Raw genomic sequence first — 19,308 nt, forward strand, 5'->3', positions numbered from 1 at the left:
CATTATGATCAGTCTTAATTGGATGTTTTGGTGCATTAGACCAGAGACAAGAGCTGATGCTGCTGTTCATTGTGTGTAAACAACTCTTCCTATTGACTCACGTGAAGAAGGTAATAACATCCTTATCTGATCAACAACAAAGCATATTCCTAATTGTGTGTGCATAAGGGTTGGTACATCACTGTTATATGAATGTGCATAGGGGTTTATTAATTATATTTATATTGGCATGTAAAAGGTGTTCAATCATATTATTGGATGGGTTATGGATCTGAGTTGATGGTATCAATTTGAAGTTGTAAACAACCAGTGCTGTAATAGTACTGCAATAATATGGTATTAGTAGGGTTTCAGAATGCTTACCTGCACCAGGGGGTTTAGGAGCTTTGCCACCTGCTCCGACACCCACACCTGTACATAATATAAAGCCTAGCGGTTAGAGCGTTGGGCCAGTAACAAAATCGGTCGCTAGTTTGAATCCCCAAGACGACAATTTGATAAATCTGCTGATGTGCCCTTAAGCAAGGCACTTAACCCTAATTGCTCCAGGGTCGCCGTTGATAATGGCTGACCATGGCAGTGACCCCACTCTCCAAGGGTGTCTCAGGGGGAGTTGGGATATGCAAAAAACACATTTCCAATTCAGATATTTGTATAATGTATGTGTGAAATTGGACAAATTTAAACACCCACAAAATTATTATTATTATTATTATTATTATTATTATTATTAATGATGTCACTACACAACTGGAAAACAAACTACTCAACAGCATCGCCTGCAGGAGATTGTCACCATCATGTGGCTAAACAATGTCACATACTCTGCTCCTTATAATCCACACTATCGAGACACCTTACCTCAAGGCTGCTGTACTCCAGTAGCAACTACATGAGAAGTATTTGAAAGAAAACCAATACTAATTGAACCCAGGTCTGCTATGGTGGACACAACACTCACCAGGCTGAGCTGGGCCTGTACCAACTGGAAACAAAGAGAAAAGTCTTTAACACACAGTTACAGAGGCATATTGGTTCAAAGTGATGATAAATGAAAACCCTAATGTTTGATGAACAGTAAATACATAAAAAAAAAAATCACAGGTCAACAATGAAGATGAACTGATAGTAAAGCAATCTAATATTGCTCTTCAAAGATAAGAAGAAAAGTACAGAAATGTTGATAGGTACAAGTAGGACGCCATTTTTATGCAGAAGGATTTTTACATTTTCAGGAGAATCTATTTAAATTACTTACCACTAGGTTGAAGAACCCCAGCCCCAACTGTGAAGGCAACCATGTTAATTATTACCAGCTAAGTCATAAAAAGTCTCCAAAATAGAATAACTTACCACTCAAAAAACTCAAATAAAATGTTCAGTGATTCTAATGACACAATGTTGCAAAACTAGTGAGAATAAATAATTGATGTTGGCTTCATAAAAAATATGGTCCAATACATACCTCCAGTTACTCCTGTGGCACCTGCAGCAAACCAAAAGAAAGTTAATCAATGATGTGCTATATTAATAATATGAATTTCCATGAAAATGAACAATAAAGTACTGTATCAAAGTACTCTGAGATGCAACAAGACAGAAAAATCACACAAAATAAAATATCGTAAAGATACACAAACATTTTAGTTTCTAGACTGAAGAACAAATCTAAAGCCTCGGCTCCAAAAAATATGTGCTGGAAGAATGACACAGTAATATGTATTTTTGTGTCCATTTTCTCATAAAAACATTTTCAAACAATGTGGGATTTCAAATACAGTACTGTAAGTAAACATCAGGTAATAACAAGGATATGATCCCCTGCTGTAGAAGATGCCGCAGGGGTGGGCAATTCCAGTCCTGGAGGGCCTGATAGGTGTCACAGTTTTTCCCCAGCTAACACACCTGACTCCAATCACCTAATCATGTTTAGAATGCAATTTGATTAATCACCTGTGTTTGCTAGGGATGGAGAAAACGTGACACCAATCAGGCCCCTGAGGACTGGAGTTTCCCACCCCTGAAGGGAGATAGGACTTTAACTACCAAGGAGAAAGGGTGAGTGCATACAGTACGTATCTACAGGTCTTCCAGGCACAATCTCCATAGGAGCAATCTTTATTGTGGAGAACATTAACAGTAACTAGTAATATTACAGTATACTGTAAGTCAATCAAGTATTGACAAGTGTCAGATGAATCTAATTGGTTAAAAAGCGAAGGGAGGGAGAAGAGAGCAGAAATTGGAGATATTTCAAGAGCAGCAAGCTGCGGAGTTAGTTGAGGGAAAGAGAGGAAGAGCGTTTAAGAGGACAAACTACTTCTAGAAAATACCTGAGAGACACTGGCAACACATTATCTTGTCAACACCCACTTGAACATTACATTACATTCCTTCATTTTTTTTTTGTTGTTGTTGCATAAGGCCAAAAAATACAAAGTTTTCACAAAGGAATCTAACCGAATCAACTAAAATGAAATGGTTATCAAAAGCCAATAAGTAATCGTGTCAAATGTTATGAAGTGCTTATGTAAGGAATTGTAAAGAACATACAGTACGAGTCAAACGTTTGGACACACCTACTCATTCCAGGGTTTTTCTTTATTTTTACTATTTTCTATATTGTAGAATACTAGTGAAGACATCAAAACTATAAAATAACACATATGGAATCATGTAGTAACCAAAAAAGTGTTAAACAAATCAAAATATATTTTATATTTGAGATTGTTCAAAGTAGCCACCTTGACAGTTTTGTACACTCTTGGCATTCTCTCTTCATGAGGTAGTCACCTGGAATGCATTTCAATTCACAAGTGTGCCTTGTTAAAAGTTAATAGTGAAGACCTCAGAACTATGAAATAACATATGGAATCACGCAGTAACCAAAAAAGTGTTAAACAAATCAAAATACATGTTAGATTCTTCAAAGTAGCCACCCTTTGCCTTGATGACAGCTTTGCACCCTCTTGACATTCTCTCAACCAGCTTCACCTGGAATGCTTTTCCAACAGTCTTGAAGGAGTTCCACATATGCTCAACACTTGTTGGCTGCTTTTCCTTCACTCTGCGGTCCAACTCATCCCAAACCATCACAATTGGGTTGAGGTCGGGTGATGGTGGAGGCCAGGTCATCTGATGCAACCCGGACAGGAAGACCACATCAGTGACTCAACCCACTCAAGTGACGCACCCCTGATGCAGCACTCCATCACTCTCCTTCTTGGTCAAATAGCCCTTACACATCCTGGAGGTGTGTTGGGTCATTGTCCTGTTGAAAACAAATGATAGTCACCACTAAGCGCAAACCAGTTGGGATGGTATATCACTGCAGAATGCTGTGGTAGCCATGCTGGTTAAGTGTGCCTTGAATTCTAAATAAATCCCCGACCGTGTCACCAGAAAAGCACCCCCACACCATCACACCTCCTCCTCCATGCTTCATGGTGGGAACCACTGCGTCTCACAAAGACATGGCGGTTGGAACCAAAAATCTAAAATTTGGACTCATCAGACCAAAGGACAGATTTCCACCGGTCTAATGTACATTGCTGGTGTTTTTTAGCCCAAGCAAGTATTTTCTTCTTATTGGTGTCCTTTAGTAGTGGTTTCATTGCAGCAATTCAACCATGAAGGTCTGATTCACACAGTCTCCTCTGAGCAGTTGATGTTTGGATGTGTCTGTTACTGTACATGTACGCTTTGAAACATTTATTTGGGCTGCAATCTGAGCCTGGCAACTCTAATGAAGTTATCCTCTGCAGCAGAGGTAACTGTGTCTTCCTTTCCTGTGGCTGTCCTCATGAGAGCCAGTTTCATCATTGCGCTTGATGGTTTTTGCGACTGCACTTGAAGAAACTTTTAATGCTCTTGATATTTTCCGCATTGACTGACCTTCATGTCTTAAAGTAATTATGGACAGTCGTTTCTCTTTGCTTATTTGAGCTGTTCTTGCCATAATATGGACTTGGTCTTTTTCCAGATAGGGCTGTCTTCTGTATACCAACTGATTGGCTCAAACACATTAGGGAGAAAATACATTCCACAAATGTACTTTTAACAAGGCACACTTGTTAATTGAAATGCATTCCAGGTGACTACCTCATGAAGCTGGTTGAGAGAATGCCAAGAGTGTGCAAAGATGTCATCAAAGCAAAGGGTGGCTACTTTGAAGAATATAAAATATAAAATATGCACTTTTATGGTTACTACATGATTCCATGTGTGTTATTTCATAGTTTTGATGTCTTCACTATTATTCTATGTAGAAAATAGTAAAAATAAAGAAAAATCCTTGAATGAGTAGGCTTGTCCAAGCTTTTGACTGGTACTGTATGTGTATATTACACTCTTCAAATGAAGTGTAAGTATGTCCTTTGTCAGAAAGGGTTTGATCATGCAAACACAGACAGCAGCAAGTCTTACTGGGCTCTGGCTCTGGGGCCTCTGTGCCAATAGGTGTGGGATCTGCCAAAAGACAACAGGTTCCAGTTTCATCCATTGCAGTTGAAAAAGACACAGGGTAGGGGAAACTAGCGTAGGGCAGTAGACATTATGGGGATCCTTGGCACTGCCATGGCAGGAGGGAAGGGGATAAGCTCCAGCTCCAGGTGGTGAATAGCTATTGGACCATACAACAATGCTAAAGGGGACAGCACTAGCAGAACAGATATTAAGCTGTCTCTTGTTTGAGGGTTTGGGGAGAAGAGAGGGGGGCAAAGAGGTTTGGGGTTTGGGAGGAGATAGGGCAGGGGACTGGCTTGCGCGATACTGCCATTGCTGTTTGATACACCTGCAGTGGAGCGCAGTTAGCCAGACAGCAGTGGTAGTGGTAGAAGATGTGGGAGTTAGCTTGGATGCTAAGCCTTTGTCTGTAAGGCATTGAAGTCCTGATGAGGCCTGCTGGAAAAGTCTGATGGGGCTTTGTCGGATTATAAACAGGTTATATACATACAGCTCATGAAACGAAAAGGAAAACTATAACTTGCATTATAATCAGTCTCTATCATTGATTTTTTATTCTATGTCTATGGCATTCTATGTTACAGTAACTACCCCTTTTTTAACAGCTTTGTAAAATACAGTGCATATTTCAAATACAGTAACTCAGGGGTTCTCAAAATGGGGTCTGAGGTACTGTAGGGGGTCCGTGACCAGATAATATTTTTTTTATGAATAGTACTAACAACAATAGATTAAACTAATTTTGTCCAAGGGATCCGTGGAATAAGTTAGAGGGTGTAATACAATACAATGTAATATTGTTAATCTACAATTTATGTTCTTAATCCTGGGCAACATGGGCCTGGGAGGCTCACAGGGATATTTGTATCCACAGTGTTCCACCAATTACCAAGTTTTGAACATTATACTTCTTGTATTCCCTCAAAATGTTTTTAAAACATAAATGCACTGTAATTTAAGCTTTAAAACTGCAAAGTTTTCTCTCTGCCCCATGACAAAATGTGTAGAATTGCAGGAAAATGTTCCTTCCCAGGGTCCGAGACTTGGTTCGTACGACCATGCACTGCAAACGTCATAGTTTACTACACTCCTTGTATGCTATTCGTAACTCACTCGAGCTGTGTTCGGATTATGAGGGGGTCCCTGATTAATTTTCTATCACATAAGGGGTCCCCGGACCCCAAAAAGTTTGAGAACCCCTGTAGTAACTAACTCTTACTCTATAGCTTTTGATATACAGAATTTGTACTGATCAATGAGAAAACAGGTTAATTAAATCCATAGTCTTGTTGAGTGCAAAACTTGTGGTTCTACCTGGGATGGGAGTTCCACTGGGTTCTAGAGATGAATCCTCTGCTGTAAAGGTGTCATAGTGTCACATTAGGAGCTTTGTGGATTTTCTTTAAACCCTTCATTTTGGACCTACTTGCGTAGTACTAGCACTTATCCTGAAGGACCTATCTAGGCCAGGTAAAATAAACCAAGCAAGAATCAAAGGTGAAACTAGTATCTATTTACCTGGTTTGCCTGCGATAGGTATCCCTGTGCCCACTGGTACGTCAGTGCGCTCAATGGCAGTTCCTCCAACACCACCACCCACGCCCACACCTGGTCTTGGAGTCGCTATAGGTGCTGGCACACCTTCTCCACCGATGCCCGCCCCACTTGGCATACCTGCGGGCAGGTAAGAACATAGTTCAAGGTAGAGTATAATCTGTTGAGCCATAGTGAAAATCTTGATCCAGCTAAGAGAGAATAGGTACTGTACAGAGACTGCACAGAACAGGAAAACATTATTGTTCTTCCACTGGTCTGCATTACATAGACTAAAAGTTATGATACAACGAGAGAGGCTCTTACCATATTTAGCAGCTTTGGCTGCGGGATCATATCCTGCAATCACAAGCATCACATAATTCATATTCTTATTGCATGCAACTGAGCCGTGTGGCTCAGTTGGTAGAGCATGGTGTTTGCAACGCCAGGGTTGTGGGTTTGATTCCCACGGGGGACCAGTACGGGGAAAAATGTATGAAATGTATGCATTCACTACTGTAAGTCGCTCTGAATAAGAGCGTCTGCTAAATGACTAAAATGTAAAAAATGTAATGTTGCATCACCTTGATATCGCATAGAAAGACAGACTAGACCATGATACTGTTTGAGCTCTTTCTGATGTCTTTACCATTCATACACATCCTCTGACGTACCTCCAGCTCCTACTTGTCCAGGTACTCCTCCCTGTCCTCCTCCTCCAAGTCCTCCTGCTCCTAGGCCTGTTCCTACACCTCCTGGGACTCCTGTGTAGAGGTTCACAAGGAAAATATATGATTTCAAAACCAACATGAATGAGCATGAATTCAACCAATATACCAACTCTGATGAGTAATCTTACCATATTTAGCAGCTTTGGCTGCAGCGGGATTATATCCTCCAGCCCCAGGTACACCCCCTGCTCCTCCTCCTGGTAATCCTCCTGTTCCTCCAGCTCTTATGCCTGCTCCTGCACCTCCGGGGACTCCTGTGGTAGAGGACCACAAGAAAACAATTTGATTTTGAATGGACTGTCCAACTTCAGAACTGCCAAAGATACAGTAGGTTTGTTACACCACAATTTAAAAAGCCAAAGATGGACGTAAATTCAACCAATGTACCAACACTGAATAAGATTGATTGTTTTGAGGGATTTTACCATATTTAGCCGCTTTGGCCACTGCAGGGTTATATCCTCCAGCCCCTGGTACTCCTCCTGCTCCTCCAAGTCCTCCAGCTCCAAGGCCTGCTCCTGCACCTCCTGGTACTCCTGTAGTGGAGCGTCACAAGAAAATGATACTTAGTTAAAAGTGGACAGAAGTTTCAGTATGACTTGAACCAATGTACTAACTCCGATGTTGTTGTTTTGGATGTTTTTCATTACCATATTTAGCAGCTTTGGACGCAGCAGGATTATATCCTGATATGCAAAAAGTTTATAAATTGAAAGACATCATCCCTGATTTATGAACTCACTAAAACAATTAGGGAAGGTTACTAAAAAGCAAGCTCAATGGAGAATGTCCATTGAAAATGTTTCTTATTCCAGGATTAGGCTTAACCTGTGTCCAGGAAACAGCCCTTTACAGAGATCAACATAATGTGTAGTATATACAGTTGAAGTCGGAAGTTTACAAACACCTTAGTCAAATACATTTAAACTCAGTTTTTCACAATTCCTGACATTTGATCCTTGTACAAATTCCCTGTCTTAGGTCAGTTAGGGTCACCACTTTATTTTAAGAATGTGAAATGTCAGAATAATAGTAGAGAGAATGATTTATTTCAGCTTTTATTTCTTTCATCATATTCCCAGTGGGTCAGAAGTTTACATACACTAAATTAGTAATTGGTAGCATTGCCTTTAAATTGTTTAACTTGGGTCAAACATTTCAGGTAGCCTTCCACAAGCTTCCCACAATAAGTTGGGTGAATTTTGGCCCAGGTTTGTAGGCCTCCTTGATCGCACACGCTTTTTCAGTTCTGCCCACACATTCTCTATAGGATTGAGGTCAGGGCTTTGTGATGGCCACTCCAATTCCTTGACTTTGTTGTCCTTAATCCATTTTGCCACAACATTGGAAGTATGCTTGGGGTCATTGTCCATTTGGAAGACCCATTTGCTACCAAGCTTTAACTTCCTGACAGATGTCTTGAGATGTTGCTTCAATACATCCACATAATGTTCCCTCCTCATGACGCCATCTATTTTGTGAAGTGCACCAATCCCTCCTGCAGCAAAGCACCCCCACAACATGATGCTGCCACCCCCATGCTTCATGGTTGGGATGGTGTTCTTCGGCTTGCAAGCCTCCCCCTTTTCCCTCCAAACATAACCATGGTCATTATGGCCAAACAGTTCTATTTTTGTTTCATCAGACCAGAGAACATTTCTCCAAAAAGTATGATCTTTGTCCTCATGTGCAGTTGGAAACTGTAGTCTGGCTTTTTTATGGCGGTTTTGGAGCAGTGGCTTCTTCCTTGCTGAGGCGGCCTTTCAGGTTATGTCGATATAGGACTCGTTTTGCTGTGGATATAGATACTTTTGTACCTGTTTCCTCCAGCATCTTCACAAGGTCCTTTGCTATTGTTCTGGGACTGATTTGCACTTTTCGCACCAAAGTACGTTCATCTCTAGAAGACAGAACGCGTCTCCTTCCTGAGCGGTATGACGGCTGTGTGGTCCCATGGTGTTTATACTTGCGTTGTCACGGCTTCCGTTGGGAATGGATGACCAAAATGCAAGGGGGATGTGGATACTCATCTTTTTAATATTTTAGAGCAAAGTATACACAGAAAACAATAAACACGAACGACTCCAGACAGGCTAACAGGCTACTTACAAAATCATAGCAGTGTTAACACAACCACCCACAAATCCAAGTGACAAACATACTCCTAAATATATGACTCCCAATCAGGAACAACAATAACCAGCTGTCCCTGATCGGGAGCCACACAGACCAACATAGAAACACAACACCCAGAACAAATATACACAGACATCTTCTGCCACGTCCTGACCAAAATACTACACAACTACACCCTATGCTGGTCAGGACGTGACATGCGTACTATTGTTTGTACAGATGAATGGGGTACTTTCATGGCATTTGGAAATTGCTCCCAAGGATGAACAAGACTTGTGAGGTCTACAATTTTTGCACTGTATATAGACATTCTATTGTATCATTGACTGTATGTTTGTTTATTCCATGTGTAACTCTGTGTTGTTGTATGTGTCGAACTGCTTTGCTTTATCTTGGCCAGGTCGCAGTTGTGAATGAGAACTTGTTCTCAACTAGCCTACCTGGTTCAATAAAGGTGAAATAAAGATTTAAACTTCCGACTTCAACTGTATCAGTCAAAGGTTTGGACACACCTACTCATTCAAGGGTTTTTAATTTATTTTTACTATTTTCTACATTGTAGAAAAGTAGTGAAGACATCAAAATGAGGAAATAACACATGGAATCATGTAGTAATCAAAAAAGTGCATATTTTATATTTTACATTCTTCAAAGTAGCCACCCTTTGCCTTGATGACAGCTTTGGACACTCTTGGCATTCTCTCAACCAGCTTCATGAAGTAGTCACCTGGAATGCATTTCAATTAACATGTGTGCTTTGTTAAAAGTTAATTTGTGGAATATCTTTCCTTCTTAATGTGTTTGAGCCAATCAGTTGTGTTGTGACAATGTAGCGTTGGTATACAGAAGATAGCCCTATTTGGTCAAATACCAAGTCCATATTATGGCAAGAACAGCTCAAATAAGCAAAGAGAAACGACAGTCTATCATTACTTTAAGACATGAAGGTCAGTCAATTCAGAAAATTTCAAGAACTTTTAAAGTTTCTTCAAGTGCAGTCGGAAAAACCATCAAGCGCTATTTGACCAAGAAGGAGAGTGATGGAGTGCTGCATCAGGGGTGCGTCACTTGAGTGTGTTGAGTCACTGATGTGATCTTCCTGTCCGGGTTGACGGCCCCCTTGGGTTCGTGCCGTGGGGGAGATCTTCGTGGGCTATTTTCGGCCTTGTCTCAGGGTAGTAAGTTGGTGGTTGAAGGTATCCCTCTAGTGGTGTGGGGGCTGTGCTTTGGCAAAGTTGGTTGGGTTATATCCTGCCTGTTTGGCCCTGTCCGGGGGTATCGTCGGACAGGGCCACAGTGTCTCCCGACCCCTCCTGTCTCAGCCTCCAGTATTTATGCTGTAGTAGTTTATGTCTCGGGGGGCTAGGGTCAGTTTGTTAAATCTGGAGTATTTCTCCTGTCTTATCCGGTGTCCTGTGTGAATTTAAGTATGCTCCCTCTAATTCTCTCTATCTTTTTCTCTCTCGGAGGACCTAAGCCCTAGGACCATGCCTCAGGACTACCTGGCCTGATGACTCCTTGCTGTCCCCAGTCCCAACTGTTCTGCCTGCGGCTATGGAACCCTGACCTCTTCACCGGACATGCTACCTTGTCCCGGACCTGCTGCATTGGACTCTCTCTTTACTGCACCTGTTGTCTCTAACTGAAGGATCGGTTATGAAAAGCCAACTGACATTTTCTCCTGAGGTGCTGACCTGTTGCACCCTCTACAACCACTGTGATTATTATTATCTGACCCTGCTGGTCATCTATGAACATATTAACATCTTGGCCATGTACTGTTATAATCTTCACCCTTCACAGCCAGAAGAGAAATGGCCACCCCTCAGAGCCCGGTTCCTCTCTAGGTTTCTTCCTCTGTTCCGGCCTTTCTAGGGAGTTTTTTCTTAGCCACCATGCTTCTATATCTGCATTGCTTTCTGTTTGGGGTTTTAGGCTGGGTTTCTGTACAGCACTTTGTGATATCGGCTGATGTAAAAAGGGCTTTATAAGTACATTTGATTTGATTTGACCTGGCCTCCACAATCACCCAACCTCAACCCAATTGAGATGGTTTGGGATGAGTTGGACTGCAGAGTGAAGGAACAGCAGCCAACAAGTGCTCAGTATATGTGGGAACTCCTTCAAGACTGTTGGAAAAGCATTCCTGTTGACTACCTGATGAAGCTGGTTGAGAGAATGCCAAGAGTGTGGAAAGCTGTCATCAAGGCAAAGGGTGGCTACTTTGAGGAATCTAAAAAGAAAAGGATTTAACACTTTTATGGTTACTACATGATTCCATATTTGTTATTTCATAGTTTTGATGTCTTCACTATTTTTCTACAATGTAGAAAATTGTAAAAATAAAGAAAAACCCTTGAATTTGTAAGTGTTTCCAAACTTTTGACTGGTACTGTATATTTTTACCCCTTTTTCTCCCCAATTTCGTGGTATCCAATTGGTAGTTACAGTCTTGTCCCATCGCTGAAATTCCCGTACGGACTAGGGAGAGGCGAAGGTCGAGAGCCATGCGTCCTCCGAAACACAACCCTGCCGTGCCGCTCTCTTTCTTGACAATGCTCGCTTAACCCGGAAGCCAGACGCACCAATGTGTCGGAGAAAACACTGTACACCTGGCGACCGTAGTCACGCCTGGCCAGCCACAAGGAGTTGCTAGAGTGCGATGGGACAAGGATATCCTGGCCTGCCAAAACCTCCCCTAACGCAGACGACGCTGGGCCAATTGTGCACTGCCTCATGGGTCTCCCGGTGACGGCCGGCTGTGACACAGCCTGGGATCGAACCTAGGTCTGTAGTGACGCCTCAAGCACTGTGATGTAGTACCTTAGACTGCTGCACCACTCGGGAGGCCCAGTACAGTATATTAATACAAAGGTTAGGCAATACATTTTTCTAAATCATGGAGAGAATAATGTACCATATTTAGCAGCTTTGGCCGCAGCAGCAGCCCCTCCTGCTGGTACCCCTCCATATCCTCCATAGCCTGCAATACAAAACAAATAGCAATATTTATAAATTACCTCATAAATGGTTTGATAAGACAGACCAAAGCTCCCCAATCATAACCAACAGTATTAACTCTTCCAGATGACATTAGATTTCAACTTCTGGTGCAAACCTCCATATCCTGGTCCAGCCCCAGGCCCTGGTACTCCTCCTGCTCCTCCTAGGCCTGCTCCTCCAGCTCCTAGGCCTGCTCCTCCAGCTCCTGGGACTCCACAAGAAGAACATTTAATTATTTTGAAATAATGTCTCCATTCAGAACTGCTTAAGATATAGTGGACATATTACTCTTCTTCTTACCATATTTAGCAGCTTTGGCCACAGCAGGATTATACCCTGAAATTGAAACATTTAATAAATTAAAAACATCACTCCTGCTCCCCAAGTCTCATAATACAGTAGTATTACTAACACTGGTTTATGCTTATGTTTATCAGTTGATGATATTATATAAAATTGGCGTCATTGGAAACGTACCTCCAGCTCCTGCCCCTCCATACCCCCCATAGCCTGTCAATCAAAGCACGGAACATCATCAACCTAGTAGCACTGTAAGGCAATGTACCCCACTTTACCTTAAAACCAACCCTCTGCTCAACCCAACTATCTAACTCCACTGCTTAAACCTATATAAAACCAACTCTACCCCTATGCAAAGTTTGCAAACTACATATAGATGTGCTGTACATAAGAACAAATACATATTGTATGTGTGAACACTGCCCTTACTTACACCCCTCCCCCAGACCCTTCCATCCCACATGGGCATCCCCTTTGGTGTACGTACCCCCAGGCCTGGGATATCCTCCAGCAGGCACGCCACCATATCCACCCCCTGGCCCACCAGCAGCCCCCTGACCTATAACACAGGAGAGGGCATGTCATGTGTTGACACATGGTAATGTACAGAAATTTGATAATGTACCAAAATGTACAGAAATTTCACCATGAATTCAACCAATGTACATTTTTCTTACCATATTTAGCAGCTTTGGCTGCAGCAGGATTATATCCTCCAGCCCCAGGTACACCCCCTGCTCCTCCTCCAGGTACTCCTCCCTGTACTCCTCCAAGTCCTCCTCCTCCTAAGCCTGTTCCTAGGCCTCCTGGAACTCCTGTGTGGTCACATGGTTTATATGATTTCAAAACCAGAAATGTCAGCATGAATTCAACCAATGTACCAACTCCGATGTTGCTGTTTTGAGTGATCTTACCATATTTAGCAGCTTTGGCCGCAGCGGGATAATATCCTCCAGCCCCAGGTACACCCCCTGCTCCTCCTCCTGGTACTCCTCCTGCTCCCCCAGCTCCTAGGCCTGCTCCTGCACCTCCGGGAACTCCTATGGTGGAGGGTCAGAAAGCAATAATGGACAAAATGTTTACCATAAATTCAACCAATGCACCAAAGTTTATGTTGCCGTTCAGAGTGATGTTTCTTACCATATTTAGCAGCTTTGGCCGCAGCAGGGTTATATCCTGGTGAATACACTTGAGTTAATAAATAAAAGATATCAGAATTGATTTTAATAGTTATAGCCCATTAACTACGGTGAGGTACCTCCAGCCCCAGCCCCTCCTGCTCCTCCATATCCTCCTCCAAGTCCTCCAGCTCCTAGGCTTGCTCCTGTACCTCCTGGAACTCCTGTTGTAGAAAAAAAGGATTGTATTTAAAAGTAATGTATACCATAAACAAACACTGAATGAGACTAGCATTGTTGTTTTGAGTGATCTTACCATATTTAGCTGCTTTGGCTGCAGCAGGATTATATCCTCCAGCCCCAGGTACCCCCCCTGCTCCTCCTCCTGGTACTCCTCCTGCTCCTAGGCCTGCTCCTGCACCTCCGGGGACACCTATGGTAGAAAACGTTAGGATTTTGCCATTAAGTCATGGCTAACTTAACAATTGAAAAGATACAGTAGACTTGTCACATTTCTTTTGACCATATTTATCAGCTTTGGCAGCAGCAGGATTATATCCTACAATGAAATAAATTAATAGATTCAAAACGTGATTTTCAAAGTCACACTTTCCAAGCCACATAATGCGGTAGCATACAAAACAGTGTGAAAGCATTGGAGAAGTCAAGCATCATGACTTACCTCCAGCCCCAGCTCCTCCTGCTGGTACCCCTCCTGTTCCTCCAAGACCTCCAGCTCCTAGGCCTGCCCCTGTACCTCCTGGGACCCCTATGGTTGAGGAAAAAAGAAAAACCATTGGATTTCAAATTCAACCATTGTATAAACATTGAACGAGACTGGCCTGATATCAAGTGATTTTTCTAACCATATTTAGCAGCTTTGGCGGCGGCGGCAGGGTTGAATCCTAAAATAGAAAATAATTCAATTAATTTACAGCATCCCTCCTGACAACTGCATTTCTAGCCCCATAAAGTAGCAGGAGACAGCACAGTGACTGGAGGGTAGAAATTACTGTACATCTTTATGATTCAAATGAACATTTGTCTTACCATGAATTTCAGTCTCCTCAAGCAGTAGTTAATGCTATGAATTAATTAATGAAATTGCTACAAGCGTGAGATACTATAGTGCAATACTTAGATAAGCTACCTCCAGACCCTGGAAAAGCTCCTGCTCCCCCAAATCCAGCACCCCCTGGAACACCTACAGGGAGGGTGACATCCATACAGTATATTATATGATCATTTCCATTATTAAAATAAGGCCAATGTGAGTTGGAGCTGACTAAGCCATTGAACGAAGCACTTCAGTGAGTGATGGTGTCTTAACAGCATTGTAAAGGCTGTGGCCTGGGCAGCTTTGGGATGTTTTGGTTAGTTATCCTCACCGTAATAGGGAGGCCTGGCTCCCGCTCCATAGCCTGTTCAGAGATGATGAAAATGGTGATGGTGTTAAAGATATCTGCTACATTGATTTTAAAGCTGCAGTGCCAATCCAGGTTAGTGCACTTGATAGAAGTCAAGACAATACAGTATTATAATGCATGTACAAGGATTGCACTGGTTACCAACTCTCAGATTGGGGTATGCTTGAGCAAGGCGCATCACCTTCATAACAGCTTCATGCAGAGCCCAGTGGCTGGCATAATATACAGTGGGGTACATCATTATTAGCACCCTTGATAAAGATGAGCAAAAAATACTATTAAATAAATAATACAAATACTCAGCTATAATGTATGCTCCAAAAAATGGTGGGGATTATACAATTTTATATTAATACAATTGACAATTGCTCAGAGAATTAGATTTTGTTTAACAAGTAATCAAATAAAATAAAAAGATTATTGGCACATCTGTTTTCAATACTCTAGCACAGAGTTTTATAACAACACAGAGTTTTATGAGATTGGAGAACATGTTGAGAGGGATCTTAGACCTTTCCTCCATACGGAATCTTTCCAGATCCGTAATATCCTTTGTCTGCGCTAATAGACTGTGCTCTTCAATTTAAACCACTGGTCTTCAATGGGGTCCGAATGCTGAGACAGATGGCCATTGCAAAATACTGATTTTGTGGTCAATTATATATTTCCTTGTGGATTTTGATTAGTGCTTCGGATTATTGTCTAGCCAAAGATAGCAAAGATCCACCACCATATTTTACTGTAGGTATGAGGTACTTTTCTGCATATGCTTCTGTTTTCAACACTACACCCTCCACTGATGTGCATGGCCAAAGAGCTCTATTTTCATGTCATCTGACCATAGCACCGGTTCCAATCCAAGAGTCAATGCTGTTTATCAAACTCCAGGCGGTGCTATAGTCATTTGACATGAAAATAGAGCACTTTGGCAATGCACACCACTGTTGGGTTTGGCATCGAAAAACAGAAGCATATGCAGAAAAGCACCTCCCCCAATTTTTTTATGATATACTGGTCCTGTGGCTCTTGTTAAGGTCAATGGCATCATGAACTTTATCACGTACCAGGACATTTTAGCCAAAAACCTTGTTGCCTCTGCCAGGAGGCTGACTCTTGGCCGTAAGTGAATCTTCCAGCAAGACAATCATCCCAAGCAGACATAAAAATCCACATAGAAACGCTAAATTGACCACCAAATCAACATTTTGCAATGGCCATCTCAGTTTCCAAAGTTGAACCCCATTGAAAACCTATTGTTTGAATTGAAGAGGGCAGTCCATAAACGCAGATGAAGGATATCATGGATCTGGAAAGATTCTGCATGGAGGAATGGGCTAAGATCCCTCCTAATGTCCAATCTTAGAAAATATTTTTGAAAAAGGCTAAATGTCGTTATCCTCGCAAGGCGAGGGTGCTGGAGCATTGAAAACAGGGGTGCCAATACCTTTGATCACTATCTTTTTAAGATTTGTCTGAATTACCTTTAAACAAAATCTCTTTCTCTGAGAATGTACAGTTGAAGTCGGAAGTTTACATACACCGTAGCCAAATACATTTAAACTCAGTTGTTCACAATTTCTGACATTTAATGGTAGTAAAAATTCCCTGTTTTAGGTCAGTTAGGATCACCACTTTATTTTAAGAATGTGAAATGCCAGAATAATAGTAGAGAGAATTATTTATTTCAGCTTTTATTTCTTTCATCACATTCCCAGTGGGTCAGAAGTGTACATTCACTCAATTAGTATTTGGTAGCATTGCCTTTAAATTGTTTAACTTGGGTCAAACGTTTCGGGTAGCCTTCCACAAGATTCCCACAATAAGTTGGGTGAATTTTGGCACATTTCTCCTGACAGAGCTGGTGTAACTGAGTCAGGTGTGTATGCCTCCTTGCTCGCACACGCTTTTTCAGTTCTGCCCACATATTTTCTATAGGATTGAGGTAAGGGCTTTGTGATGGCCACTCCAATACATTAACTTTGTTGTCTTTAAGCAATTTTGCCACAACTTTGGAAGTATGATTGGGGTCATTGTCCATTTGGAAGACCCATTTGCGACCAAGCTTTAACTTCCTGACTGATGTCTTGAGATGTTGCTTCAATAGAGCCACATCATTTCCCTCCTCATGACGCCATCTATTTTGTGAAGTGTACCAGTCCCTCCTGCAACATGATGCTGCCACCCCTGTGTTTCACGGTTGGGAGGGTGTTCTTCGGCTTGCAAGCCTCCCCCATTTTCCTCCAAACATAACGATGGTCATTATGGCCAAACAGTTCTATTTTTGTTTCATCAGACCAGAGGACATTTCTCCAAAAAGTACGATCTTTGTTCCCATGTGTGCAGTTGCAAACCGTAGTCTGGCTTTTTTTATGACGGTTTTGGAGCAGTGGCTTCTTCCTTGTTGAGCGGCCTTTCAGGTTATGTCGATATAGGACTCGTTTTACTGTGGATATAGATACTTTTGTACCTGTTTCCTCCAGCATCTTCACAAGGTCCTTTGCTGTTGTTCTGGGATTGATTTGCACTTTCCGCACCAAAGTACGTTCATCTCTAGGAGCCAGAACGCGTCTCCTTCCTGAGCGGTATGATGGCTGCGTGGTCCCATGTTGTTTATACTTGTGTGCTATTGTTTGTACAGATGAACGTGGTACCTTCAGGTGTTTGGAAATTGCTCCCAAGGATGAATCAGACTTGTGGAGGTCTACAATTTTTTTTCTGACATCTTGGTTGATTTCTTTTGATTTTCCCATGATGTCAAGCAACGAGGCACTGAGTTTGAAGGTAGGCCTTGAAATATATCCACATGTACACCTCCAATTGACTCAAATGATGTCAATTAGCCTATCAGAAGCTTCTAAAGTCATGACATAATTTTCTGGAATTTTCCAAGCTGTTTTAAGGCACAGTCAACTTAGTGTATGTAAACTTCTGACCCACTGGAATTGTGATACAGTGAATTATAAGTGAAATAATCTGTCTGTAAACAATTGTTGGAAAAATTACTTGTGTCATGCACAAAGTAGATGTCCTAACCGACTTGCCAAAACTTTCGTTTGTTAACAAGAAATTTGTGGAGTGGTTGAAAAACTAGTTTTAATGACTCCAACCTAAGTGTATGTATGTAAACTTCCGACTTCAACTGTAGCTCAATATTTATATGATTTATTTCATACAGTATTTTTGCTCATCTTTATCAAGGGTGCCAATCATTTTGGGCCTGACTGTACATTAGTTAAATCTATAGGTGTTTGGTTACTATAGCCGTACCTCCAGCTCCTCCTAACCCTGCACCTGCTCCTCCTGGAACTCCTGTGGTGGAGGTTGACATGAAAACAAGGCTTAGTTAAAATTGGACAGACACTTCAGCATGAGTTACAACCAATGTTGCAACTCTGATGTTGCTGTTACGAGTGACGTTTCTTACCATATTTAGCGGCTTTGGCCGCAGCAGGATTATATCCTGAAATGTAAAACATTAATACGTAAAAAGGAAATTCCGCCAAGCCATTTCAGTACACATACAGTAAAGTCAAACTACATTACGTCCTGCACCCCAATGGTGCTCCTTTCTGTACCTCCAGCCCCAGGTACTCCTCCTGCTCCTCCTGCGACTGAGCCAGCACCTGGGAGCCTGCCTGCACCTCCTCCTGGGAGTCCTGTGTAGAGGGACACGAGAAAACCATTGGATTTCTGAGGCATGTCTAACTAACTTCAATTAGTTAACAGTGGAACTAAATGAGATAATAGTGGAAGTACATTTCAGCATGAATTCAATCAATGAACCAATTCTGATGTTGTTGTTTTGAGTGATTATTTACTATATTTAGCTGCTTTGGCTGCCGCAGGATTATATCCTGAAATGCAAAACATTAATCAGTTGTGATTTTTATAGTCTGAAAATGATTATAGATTTGCCAAATATAACCATCTAGTTTACAATATCATATCTGAATAACGTCCTTAATAGATACACACAGTAAAGAGCAACACTACTGAGATGAGAGTAGTGTTCACTGTGTAGTATACTTTTAGGCTCACCTCCGGCCCCAGGTACACCCCCTCCTCCTCCTCCTGGTACCCCACCAAATCCTCCAGCTCCTAGGCCTGCACCTGCACCCCCTGGAACTCCTGTGTGGCAAGACAAGACAAGAACAGTTAGTTAAAGGGATGATCTGCAGTTCAAACAATAACAAAGCACCAACCCTAACACTTTTTTCGTAAAAGGCTGAGGGATGGGGTTGGAGAAATGTAAGCACTCTCAAATTTATAGACAGCGCTACAGAATGACCATCCATGATATCAACATAATAGTTTTAACTCTGTTCTGAGGCTATGCAGTATTTGTTTGTAGTTACAAGGTTTACAAACAAAAGAGTAAAACAAGTTTATATTTGGGATTCTGATGGTACAGTTCTGACAGTTCAACTAAGCTAAGTTCTATTCTTCAAGAATCAATGGGTATATATCATTAATTTAAACGTCTAAAAATGGATGTAGCAACTGCTGTTTGCCCCTTTAAAGGTTAACAGAAATAAAAAATCTACAGTTGAAGTCGGAGGTTTTACATACACCGTAGCCAAATACATTTAAACT

At 41.7% G+C, this 19,308-nt stretch overlaps 1 protein-coding gene across 18 annotated transcripts in view; it reads right to left on the reverse strand.

Annotated features, from left to right (window-relative positions):
• Window positions 1-19,308, reverse strand: part of elna (elastin a) — an 87,855-nt gene that overhangs the window by 16,562 nt on the left and 51,985 nt on the right. For 5 of the 18 annotated variants that reach the window (XM_014162755.3, XM_014162748.3, XM_014162754.3 and 2 more), the window contains exons 19-47: window positions 18,754-18,843; window positions 18,291-18,371; window positions 18,140-18,175; window positions 17,983-18,024; window positions 14,677-14,709; window positions 14,439-14,492; window positions 14,155-14,193; window positions 13,971-14,057; window positions 13,605-13,721; window positions 13,429-13,512; window positions 13,311-13,346; window positions 13,085-13,210; window positions 12,848-12,985; window positions 12,658-12,729; window positions 12,348-12,380; window positions 12,171-12,206; window positions 11,986-12,081; window positions 11,785-11,850; window positions 7,157-7,267; window positions 6,860-6,985; window positions 6,675-6,764; window positions 6,325-6,357; window positions 5,983-6,138; window positions 5,779-5,820; window positions 4,426-4,467; window positions 1,466-1,486; window positions 1,259-1,285; window positions 962-985; window positions 364-411 (exon numbers count right to left, since the gene is read on the reverse strand). In XM_014162755.3, coding sequence (XP_014018230.3) covers window positions 364-411; window positions 962-985; window positions 1,259-1,285; window positions 1,466-1,486; window positions 4,426-4,467; window positions 5,779-5,820; window positions 5,983-6,138; window positions 6,325-6,357; window positions 6,675-6,764; window positions 6,860-6,985; window positions 7,157-7,267; window positions 11,785-11,850; window positions 11,986-12,081; window positions 12,171-12,206; window positions 12,348-12,380; window positions 12,658-12,729; window positions 12,848-12,985; window positions 13,085-13,210; window positions 13,311-13,346; window positions 13,429-13,512; window positions 13,605-13,721; window positions 13,971-14,057; window positions 14,155-14,193; window positions 14,439-14,492; window positions 14,677-14,709; window positions 17,983-18,024; window positions 18,140-18,175; window positions 18,291-18,371; window positions 18,754-18,843 — 1,986 coding nt within the window. The remainder of the gene's footprint in view (window positions 1-363; window positions 412-961; window positions 986-1,258; window positions 1,286-1,465; window positions 1,487-4,425; window positions 4,468-5,778; window positions 5,821-5,982; window positions 6,139-6,324; window positions 6,358-6,674; window positions 6,765-6,859; window positions 6,986-7,156; window positions 7,268-11,784; window positions 11,851-11,985; window positions 12,082-12,170; window positions 12,207-12,347; window positions 12,381-12,657; window positions 12,730-12,847; window positions 12,986-13,084; window positions 13,211-13,310; window positions 13,347-13,428; window positions 13,513-13,604; window positions 13,722-13,970; window positions 14,058-14,154; window positions 14,194-14,438; window positions 14,493-14,676; window positions 14,710-17,982; window positions 18,025-18,139; window positions 18,176-18,290; window positions 18,372-18,753; window positions 18,844-19,308) is intronic. The other 13 variants (XM_045703748.2, XM_045703745.2, XM_014162752.3 and 10 more) reach the window with 9 other exon arrangements.

The sequence above is a fragment of the Salmo salar genome, chromosome 20 (assembly GCF_965601325.2).
Source record: "Salmo salar chromosome 20, fSalSal1, whole genome shotgun sequence".
NCBI classification, from domain to species: domain Eukaryota; kingdom Metazoa; phylum Chordata; class Actinopteri; order Salmoniformes; family Salmonidae; genus Salmo; species Salmo salar.